The sequence below is a fragment of the Zootoca vivipara genome, chromosome 2, assembly GCF_963506605.1.
Source record: "Zootoca vivipara chromosome 2, rZooViv1.1, whole genome shotgun sequence".
NCBI classification, from domain to species: Eukaryota; Metazoa; Chordata; class Lepidosauria; order Squamata; family Lacertidae; genus Zootoca; species Zootoca vivipara.
In genome coordinates, this window is record NC_083277.1 from 7,687,988 (window position 1) to 7,698,758 (window position 10,771).

The 10,771-nt window shown below is 51.9% G+C and overlaps 1 protein-coding gene across 1 annotated transcript; it reads left to right on the forward strand.

The window, feature by feature from the left end:
- The first annotated feature begins 2,112 nt into the window (after positions 1-2,112).
- On the forward strand, positions 2,113-10,656 carry LOC118080257 (uncharacterized). The gene is made up of 4 exons (XM_060270423.1): positions 2,113-2,203; positions 3,966-4,910; positions 6,401-7,142; positions 8,840-10,656. Exons 2-4 carry the CDS (start codon positions 4,224-4,226, stop codon positions 9,586-9,588), a joined length of 2,178 nt encoding a protein of 725 aa, XP_060126406.1. The 5' UTR covers positions 2,113-2,203; positions 3,966-4,223; the 3' UTR covers positions 9,589-10,656.
- Positions 10,657-10,771: the final 115 nt, after the last annotated feature.

Here is a 10,771-nt window from a genome sequence, read left to right on the forward strand (position 1 = left end):
GTGTGTGTGTGTGTGTGTGTGTGTGTGTGACAGAACGGATTGTGGAAACTGTCGGGGCTTCTCTTTATTAGCTGCAGGCGGCAAATTATTTCAAGGATCTTTGTTGTTTAGTCGTGTCCGACTCTTCGTGACCCCATGGACCATAGCACGCCAGGCACTCCTGTCTTCCACTGCCTCCCGTAGTTTGGTCAAACTCATGTTCGTAGCTTCGAGAACACTGTCCAACCATCTTGTCCTCTGTCGTCCCCTTCTCCTAGTGCCCTCAATCTTTCCCAACATCAGGGTCTTTTCCAAGGATTCTTCTCTTCTCATGAGGTGGCCAAAGTATTGGAGCCTCAGCTTCACGATCTGTCCTTCCAGGGCTTAGCCTGGCTCAATCAACCAACTGAGGACTTTGGGTTTGTGAGAAATGGTGCTGGAGGAGACTCTTGAGAGTCCCATGGACTGCTAGAAGATCAAACCTATCAATTCTTAAAGAAATCAGCCCTGAGTGCTCCCTGGAAGGACAGATCGTGAAGCTGAGGCTCCAATACTTTGGCCACCTCATGAGAAGAGAAGAATCCTTGGAAAAGACCCTGATGTTGGGAAAGATTGAGGGCACTAGGAGAAGGGGACGACAGAGGACAAGATGGTTGGACAGTGTTCTCGAAGCTACGAACATGAGTTTGACCAAACTGCGGGAGGCAGTGCAAGACAGGAGTGCCTGGCGTGCTCTGGTCCATGGGGTCACGAAGAGTCGGACATGACTAAATGACTAAACAACAACATACATGTCCCACACTTCCATTGTAAAAAAAAATGTTTGGGGTGGCTCATAGCATATGAAACTAAATATTAAACATATTAACTAAAAAAGGAAATTTGCACAAGTCTTCCTTGGTTTCACAGAACAAATTGCTTAGGCCTGCCCTAGCACATCTCTGAGACATCTCTGCTCAAAAATATTGTCAAATCCTCTTTCAAAGCCCATCTCAGACGGTGCCCTACATTCCATCAGGGCTCTTATTATGTTCTGACGGTATTAGGAGAAAACATTTTTTCATTGTGTCCAATTTTCTCTGTACGAAGTAACAGGAGAGCTTCACCTGCTGGATTTCCTCCTGTACTGGCAGTATTTAAAAGTGTAGCTGCCCTGCCAGAAAATAAATACCAATCCTAGATGATTAAAACCTAGGATCACCCCCCTCCTCTCTCTTTTAAGGCAAAGTATTTCTCACGCCTTTAACGGCTATGTCGCAGGCAGAAATCCATCTGGAGCAAAGCTTCACCTGTGGAGTTTCCTACTGCCACACACCTATTAAATGAAATGATTGGGAGACTTCCACTGTTGGATCTTTCCACCTGGGAGGGAGAGAGAAAGAGGCAGCAGAAACCAAATCCCAGATCCGGACTTCTTCGCATTTAGATGAGCTACAGAAAACGGGCTTCCTCTGTATTCCTAGAGAAACCAGCCAGTGGGATGTAAGACATAGTCAAGATCTCCCCTCTTTTGAAGATGGATAGGCATCTTCCTGGACCCTTAATTTAACTGAACGGCAGGCAGAAATCCACCCGATGCAGCTCATGTCCCATCCCTAGCACAGAGGTGCCAAGATGGGAAGAAACAGCCACTTCCTATTGAAGGCACAAGAAGGGCAGAGAAGGGGGAGTGTGTCCCCCCCCCAAAAAAACACCGTTTCAAAACAGCCTGCAGTTAAATGAAGGCTTACTCCGGATTCCTGGAGAGGCCACTGGGTGGGATGTAAGGCAGTGCTCTTTTGAAAGCGAGCTGGCCTCTTGTTGCGCCTTTGAGTGAACTAAACTGGCAGGCAGAAATCCACCCGGTGCAGCTCAACCTTCATTTCCCAGCATGGAGGTGTAATGATGGGCAGAAAGGGACCTGAGATATAAGGAAGGCACAGAGAGAGAGAGAAAAAGTTTCCACTACCCCCACCCCCACCCTGCAATAGATGGATGGATGGATGGATGGAGAGATGTGTTCCAAATCGGCCAACGTTTAAACGAGGGCTCAGTCCGGATTCCTAGACAGGCCAGTGTGGGTGGCATGTGAGGCCAAGCCTCCTGATGTCAGGGGCTAATCCGTCCCCTTCCTGCTTTGCTCCCTCCTCCCTCCCTCCTTCCCCTCGTGCGTGGGAAACTGGAGTCCGGATTTCCCAGGAGCCGCAGGAGTGAAGTTTGCCATCTGGGCTGGGCTGCAGGAGGGGTGAGTGAGACAGGCCCGGGGTGATCTTATTTTTTTGGGGGGGGGAGTGAGGTCAGCTTCTTCTCCTCCTCTCCCCTCCTCCCTTTCCTCCCTTCTTCGCCCCGATCCTCTCATCTTATTCCTCCCTCCCCACCATTTCCCTTCCCCTCCCTCCCAATGCACTGTTGTTGTTGTTTTGTTGGTTTGTTTGCCAAAGAAAAGCAGCGCCGCGGATAATCCGCGCGTGGCATGCCTAGCCGCGCAAAGATCCGCGCCCGCGCAGACGCCGCGAGCAGCTCCACCCGCGGAGACGAGAGCAGGAGGGCGCTGCTTGGGGGGAGGGAGGGAGGAAGGTGGGGTCCTCCGAGCCCGTCCTGTGACGCTCGCCTGCCGGCTGGGGGAAGCCCGGCGCTGGCTCGCGCCCTCCGGGCATGCGCGCAGAGGGGGGGGGTCCTTTTCGGAGCATGCTCAGGAAGGCGAGTGAAGCCGCCGCGTGCCCTTAGCGGGCGCCCTCAATTCTAGGGGATTTTTTCCCTGCTCCCTTGCCGTGGGGGTGGGGAGGGGGGTCGCCCAAAATTAATTAATTAATTAGTCATATGCAGGATGAGCTACGGAAAGAGAAAGAGGGGAAGTCATTGATTTAAGGTTGTTTAAATGAATATTTTGTAATGTAAATTAGAAAATGTAATAAAAATTATGTATCAAAATTAGTTAGTTAATTGCTATAGGAGTCCCCCAGTATTAATTAATTGCTTGCTTGCTTGCTTGATTGATTAATCACTCTAATAATTAATTAATTAATTTGTATACTGTCCTATACCCGTAGATCTCTGGGTGGTTCACAACAAAAAAGTGTGTGTGTATGCACCACACAAAATACATAACAAAAATAAAGACAACCCAATGTTGTTGTTGCTGTTGTTATTGTTTTTAATTGCTGTAACCAGCCCAGGAATGTTTTTCTTTAAATTGCTGTAACCAGCCCAGGGATTTTATGGTGCAGGGCTGGTATGAAGTCGAGTTGATGAGAAGAGGAAGAGGAAGAGGAAGAGGAAGAAGAAGAAGAAGAAGAAGAAGAAGTGCTTTTTTGATAAAAATAACAATAATGAAGTGACAGTAGTCGTATTTTGATCAAAGTGCCATGGGTGACAGCACCAAATGGTGCCGTAGGCAACAACAGCAACAGAAAATGATGGTGCTCTGTGCTAGTGAGAACCATGACAAAGAAAGTACTGTTAATAAGCAATGTATTACTCTTATTATTATTTATTTACATATATTTATTTGTTGTTGCTGCTGTTGACTAACGAAGCAAACTTATTCAGATAACTGTGCCCCTCAAGCTTCATTCAAGTGGTCCATGGTGTTTCTGTGAAAAACGCAATTTAAAATCTTTGGAAATAATTATTATTATTATTATTATTATTATCATTTATTAAGTTTGTATTATTATTATTATTATTATCATTTATTAAGTTTGTATACCGCCGTATACCTGCAGGTCTCATGGTGGTTCACAAGATAAAAATCACAATATAAAAACACAAAACACATAATCAATAATTCTTTGCAATACAGCAAAATACAAGATACGAAAGAAACAAAGTAGTAAGCATTCAGTTAAAAACCATACAGCACCTAACAGTGCTTTACAATTGCTGCAGCAGGCAGAGAAAATAAAAAGAAAATAGTTCAATGAGGCCATCAGTAATTTTCAAGAGGTGCGTGGGGGGCCCTCTGTTGTAGTCACAATGATTAATTTTTATCTTTTCTTCTTCTTCAGGGGAAAAAAAGCTAGCCCTCCAGGCCTGGAACATTGCCTACTGCCATGTAAGATTCCTCCTGGTTTAAGCATCCCAATGTCCTCTGCTTTTACTGAGAGATGCCCATGCAAATGCGCACAGAGAGATCCATGGCCGGGAATTGCTTTTGGAGACATGAGCGCCTGAGGAAAAAGGTTTGGGGGTGACGACTGGGCAAGTGTGGCCTCCTCACACCTCCTGTTGCACACGGTGTGTACAGACGGAAAGTTCTCCCGGGAATGAAAATGGAGGGCCGGGAGTCGGAAGGCCTCAAACCATTGGCGGGGCTGGAAGGGAAGGTCAGGGGCTCCCACCGAACTCCGTTCGGGACCACAAGGGCCTTTTTTGGCTGGGCGCCATCGCAGCAGGTCAAGCAGGAGCCGGATGAGGGCCTTTCCGACTGCTGGGAGACCCAGCTGGAAGAATTCCCCGAGGCGGCACGGTCCCCTCCATCTGGACGGGGCAACGACCTGCATTCGCCGGAACCCACCCCCTGGGACGACGCGAAGGAGCTTCTGGCATCTTTCAAGGGAGCTGTGGATGGATGCCGGTGGGCTCGCGAGGAAGCGGTGCCCAGGCCTGGAAGAAGGGGCTTCGGGGCAACGAAGGAGGAGGTCCTGGGCGGAGATGCCCCGAGTAGGGACACCCTCCGCCAGCGCTTCCGGGAATTCCGCTACCAGGAGGCCGAGGGGCCCCGGGAAGCCTGCGGGCACCTCTGGTACCTCTGCCACCACTGGCTGAAGCCGGAACGCTTCTCCAAGGAGCAGATCCTGGAGCAGGTGATCCTGGAGCAGTTCCTGACCATCCTGCCATCAGAGATCCAGAGCTGGGTGACGGGGAGCAGCCCGGAAACATGCGCCCAAGCGGTGGGCCTGGCGGAGGATTTCCTGCAGATGAAGCAAGAGGCTGAGAGGCAGGAGCAAAAGGTGAGAGGCAGCCCGCGTGGAAGGCACCGGAAGCTTGCCGGGTGATAGAGAGAGGCTGGCTGGAGAGGCTGAGAGGGGCAGTGAGGCAGACATCTCCAGGTCGGACTGGGAGAGAACCCGGTCTGAAATCCTAGAGTCAGGGAAGACGGTACCGAACTGCATGCACCAGTGGTCTGACTTGGCAGAAAGCAGCTTCCTGTTTTTCCTAAGATCAGGTCTCCCAGAACCAGGAGAGGCATGAAAAGGGCAGAGGGGGTAGTAGGCACAATCTCAGATTGCTTGGGGAAAACCCTGGAGAAATGGAGAGATGGGGACCTTCAGCCTCGGCAGCTGCTTCATGGATGTGAGACCTGTCAGAGATGAGTGGCTTTGCTCATTAGGTCTGACACTCCTGTGTTGATCCTTTTTGCTAATAAAGAACTAATTGCAACCTGCTTGGTTGGCGTCTCCACCCCCATCGTTCTGCCCGGACACTGAGGTCCAGCGCCGAGGGCCTTCTGGTGGTTTCCTCGCTGCGAGAAGCCAAGTTACAGGGAACCAGGCAGAGGGCCTTCTCGGTAGTGGCACCCGCCCTGTGGAATGCCCTCCCACCAGATGTCAAAGTGAAAAACAACTACCAGACTTTTAGGAGACATCTGACGGCAGCCCTGTTTAGGGAAGCTTTTAATGTTTAATAGATTATTGTATTTTAATGTTTTGTTGGAAGCCGCCCAGAGTGGCTGGGGAAACCCAGCCAGATGGGCAGGGTATAAATAAATTATTATTATTATTATTATTATTATTATTTATTTATTTATTATTATTATTATTTATTTACTGCTGGCTCGCTCCTGTCAATAGTGTATGGTTTTTTATTTCTGTTGATCTAAACAGCTTTTCTTACGCTGATGCTTATTATTATTATTATTATTATTATTATTATTATTATATTAAACCCATCTGACTGGGTTACAATAAATAAAAACACAGTAAGACATCAAACATTAAAAACTTCCCTGTTAAGTGCTGCTTTCAGATGTCTCCAAAAAGTCAGATGGGTTTCCCCGGCCACTCTGGGTGGCTCCCAACATAATATTAAAAACAGGGTAAAACATCAAACATTAAAAACTTCCCTAAACAGGGCTGCATTCAGATGTCTCCAAAAAGACAGTTAGTTGTTTATTTCCTTGACATCTGATGGGCGGGTGTTCCACAGGGCGGGCGCCAGTACTGAGGCGGCCCTCTGCCTGGGAGGGAATCGCCAGAAGGCCCTCGGAGCTGGACCTCAGTGTCCAGGCAGAACCGAGGCAAGTGGAGACATTCCTTCAGGCATGCAGGGCCAAAGCTATTTAGGGCTTTAAAAGTCAGCACCAACACTTTGAATTCTGCTCTGAAATGTACCTGTAGCCAATGATATGATACAAGTGTTTTGTTTTGTTTTGCTTTAAAAATAAACTAACCACTGAGCCGCACTTGCCCAAAGTTTCATTCCCACTTTCTTTTCCTTACAGCATGCGGAAATGACGGCCGACCCAGAGAGCTCTCAGCTGGCTGCAGAGACTTTCTCCCTGTCGGAGTCTCTCCCAAGCCCCCCAGATGTGAACCTCCCTTCCCCGGAGCCCAGGAGGAGGCGGGACGCTTGGTCCCGCAAGGAGACCATCGCCTTCATTGACATATGGAAAGCAGAGGACGTCCAGATCGCCCTGGGCCAGCAGTACCGCAACATGAAACTCTTTGCCTGGATCGCCGACCGCCTCCGCGAGCGGGGCTTCGAGCGGGACGCCGAGCAGTGCCGCAGCCGGGCCAAAGACCTCAAGCGCGGCTACAAGGAGATAAAGTGCGGGAACCTCCACTCGGGGAGGGCGCCCAAGACTGCCCCATACTTCAAGCTGCTGGAGCAGTTCCTCTGCCTCCGCAAGGGCATCGTCTGTGGGAAGGTGTGTGGGGCTGGTGTGGTTGAGCGGCTGGACAAGAGGCGGAAGAGGCTGCCCCTCAACCCCATGGCTGCCACCAGGATCGCCAGGGAAGCTGCCGGCACTGCCCCGGAGGCAGCCGAGAATGAGCGACAGTACGTGAGCCCCTTGCCGCAGGCCTCCCCTCCCAAAGAGCTCCGGGGGGCGGCCGTTGAACCGGGCAGGCCAGCCCGAAAGCCGTCCAAGGACGATGTGCAGATTGTGGGGAAAGAGGAGCTGCCGCGGGGCAGAAGTGTCCCCCTGCCCTCCCCAGAGACGCCTGCTGAACCTCAGGTGTCAAGTGAGTGGCGCTTTTATCTGTCGCTTTGTAGCTTGGGCACAGTTTTTTTTTGCGGCTGTGAGGTGCGATGCCAACGTTCTCCCAGTTTATATTGTGAAAAAGAAAATGATCAAACCTAAAAAGCAGTTTGTGAAAAGAATAAAACCATGAAATTGGCAGTTAAAAGAAAAAGTTCAGAGCAGGCATTTACGGATTGCTTATTGAGCCCGCGCTTTCGCCAGGACTTCCCGTTGCTTCACTTGCCAAGATGAGGGCAAAGGTGGCAAATACCCAACTCTGACAGGTAGCTCCCGTTTCTGGGCTCCAAGCCTAGCCTCAAAATCAGCCAATTAGCTTATATCAAAGCAAGTGAATATAAACAGGGATGAGTTCACACGAGAGGCAGTGGACTCTCCTTCCTTGGAGGTTTTTAAGCAGAGTTTGGATGTCCCATCTGTCATGGATGCTCTAGCTAAGATTAGGAGTGGGCCTACCTGCCTGCTTGCCAGCCAGTGACCTTCATTTCTTTCTCTGGCCACGTGAGCGCTATGTTCCTCCTCATGCTGAGTGGAATGGGGATCTTGTGCAGCGAGACTCTCGTCAGGGGTGAGCCACAGCTGGTGGTCCCGGGGAGGCCAGTGGCTCTGTGGTGCCATGCCATGCGGCGCCGCAGCTGCTGTGCTCGTCCGGGGGCAGTGTCGCCCGCCTGGCCTCACCAGGAAGAGGCACAAACTGTGCAGGGTGACGCTAATCGTCCCTGTGACCAGCAACTGCCTTCTTCCTCCACACCAGGCATCCCCAAACTGCGGCCCTCCAGATGTTTTGGGCTACAATTCCCAGGATCCCTAGCTAAGAGGACCAGTGGTCAGGGATGATGGGAACAGCTGGAGGGCCGAAGTTTGGGGATGCCTGTTCCACACCTTTTCGCTGGTGGCGGCGCCCTACCTGTGGAATGCTCTCCCTTCAGATGTCAAGGAGATAAAGAACTACAGAACATATAGAAGATACTTGAAGGCAGCCCTGTATTGGAAAGTTTTTAGTGTTTGATGTTTTGGTGTGTTCTGATACATTCTGTGAGCTGCCCAGAGTGGCTGGGGAAGCCCAGTCAGATGGAAGGGGGTATAAACAATAAAATTATTATTATTATTATTATTATTATTATCATCATCATTATTATTAACTGCCATATCATGAAGTTTAGCTGTCAACATATTACGAGGTTGGAAAGCAGATAATTGCCCAGCCCGGCTGCAGAGGAACCTGCTGCTCAGCTGCATTGGGTATTTTAGTGCCAACCCCTTGAACTTGCCCCAGTTTGACTAAAGAGTCTCATCCACAATACAGTGGTACCTCGGGTTACAGACGCTTCAGGTTACAGACACTTCAGGTTACAGACTCCGCTAACCCAGAAATAGAACCTCGAGTTAAGAACTTTGCTTCAGGATAAGAACAGAAATTGCGTGGCGGCAGCGGGAGGCCCCATTAGTTAAAGTGGTGCCTCAGGTTAAGAACAGTTTCAGGTTAAGAACGGACCTCCGGAACGAATTAAGTTCTTAACCCGAGGTACCACTGTAGTTACACCAAAATGGCATCAGATAAGATGTGTGTTTTGTGTCCTTCTCCTTTAGGCCTCAAATGTCCGTGATTCTATGACAAGGGCTGATGGCTGTGTTTTATTTCCTCCACTCCTTCTTCCTCCTCCTTTTGTCTCTCCTCAGACGCTGCCGAGGAGCCGAGGAGGCTGACCGCCAGCAACGTGGAGCGCATGCGCTTCCGGCGGGAGCGCAGCTGGCGCCAGCGATTGGAGTCCACCCGGCGGCCGCCGGACCCCTCATCTTCCCCGGCAGCGGCAGTAGCGCCCTCCAAGACGAGCACTGACCTCGTGGACGTTCTGCGTCAGCTGCACCAGCAAGACCTGCAGGCCTTCGAAAGCACCCGGCAGGAGGAGCGGGCCGAGGACAGGCAGGAGAGGCGACAGGAAAAGCGGGAGCGGGAGGAGGACCGTGCCACCACTCACCGCATGATCGCTGCCATCGAGCGCTCCCACCAGACCCTGGCCGACCTCATGGGCAGGCAGACCTCCGCCATGGAGGCCATTGCGACGGCCTTTTCGACACCGAGATACCCCTCTCCCAGCCTCTTTCCGGGGTTCAGCCCCCCATGGTCCGCCCAGCAGGCCGCTCCCTGCTCTGGGGAGAGGCGGGCCAGCACCTCCGGGAGCAGCACGATGCCCTTGCCTTCCCCCACCCCTGCCGAACCCGGAGTGCGCGTTCCTGCCGGGGCACAAGACTTTGCTCCGGGGCCCGACCCGGCACCAGGCCCCCTATGTGCCTCCACCAGCCTCGAGCCTTTCCCTCCCTTAACGAACTCGAGTCCTGGAGAGGCGCTGGCCACCTCGCTGCCAGCTCCCGTCACACACCCCAGCGCCACTTCGAAGCAGAGCCAGAAGAGGAAAAACTGTGACTGAGTGACACTTTGCAATCCCCTACGCTTTCTCGTCTGACCAGGAGGTTCCCCCCCAGTGGCGTCGCAACAGGGGTGTGATGGGGGCGGTGCACTCCCGGTGGCACGTCTCCGGGGGTGACAAGGCGGCGCCCCACGAGCAGCCATCCTGCCGCCACAGACGCATGTAGAGGATCCTCTGTTCGCGGCTGCGGCCTCGAACAGAGGATCCTGCCCCTCCCAGCCTCCCTCCCACCCTAGCTCACTGTAAGCGGCTCCCGCTTTGCCGCTTTACAGCGAGCCAGGGAGGGAGGGAGGGAGGGGGACGGACGGGAGCCATGGCTCCCAAGAGAATGCAGCTTTGCAAAGCAGCGTGGGGGAGGTTACCAAAAAAATTCTGCACCGGGTGCCACCTGGGTTTACTACACCTCTGCCCCTGCCCCCCGCCATCCTGTTCTGTTCCTTCTCCTTTTTTATTGCAATCTATGGAGTTTGTCATTGTTACACCTTCACATCTTCCTCGCTTTCTTCCCTCGCAAATGATGCTGGATCGTGCCAAAGGGGGTCTCTGCAGCCCGGCACACTGGCCGGCCAGCTGGGAAACACCCAAGGAAGGAAGGCTCAGGGCCTGTGGAATGGTGGAATGGTGTTGGGACAACGGTGAGGGAGAAGAGGGAGCAGACTGGGAAGAGAAGCTGAAGGGGTGACAGGGCTTAGTGAGTCTGTGGCAGAGGAGTCCAGAATCGGAGGCAGAAGCTGAAGCAGGAGGGTGGGAGGAGAGAAGACTCTGGCTGGTGAAGAGTCGCAGATGTCTCCCTTCCTGCTGCAACAAGTTCCCTTCCCCCTTGTTCTCCCAGAACCAGGAGGGGCATGAAGAGGAAGGAGGAGCAGTTAGCTTTATACAGGCACAGTCTCCGATTGCTCGGAAAAGTCCCTGGAGAGGAGGGGAGATAGGCAGCCATGGGGAGGCAGGGACCTTCAGTCTCAGCAACTGCTTCATGGAGGTAAGACCTGCTGGAGATCAGTTGCTCTGCTCATTAGGCAGGACACTCCTGTGCATATCCTGTTTTTCCTAATAAAGAGTTAACTCCAACTTGCTTGGTGTGATTTACTGCTGCTCACTCCTGTCAATGCCTCTGTGCCCGCAGAGCAGAATCCGAGAGCAACAACCCTACACTCCCCATTTCTGATCCCCAGTGAATGGGTAT

What these genes read in the sequence shown, in the direction of transcription:
- LOC118080257 (XM_060270423.1), top strand. Translation starts at nt 4,224, where the DNA reads ATGAAAATGGAGGGCCGGGAGTCGGAAGGCCTCAAACCATTGGCGGGG. An exon ending in CTGAGAGGCAGGAGCAAAAG is followed by an intron (nt 4,911 to 6,400) that starts GTGAGAGGCAGC and finishes TTTTCCTTACAG; the next exon opens with CATGCGGAAATGACGGCCGA. An exon ending in TGCTGAACCTCAGGTGTCAA is followed by an intron (nt 7,143 to 8,839) that starts GTGAGTGGCGCT and finishes GTCTCTCCTCAG; the next exon opens with ACGCTGCCGAGGAGCCGAGG.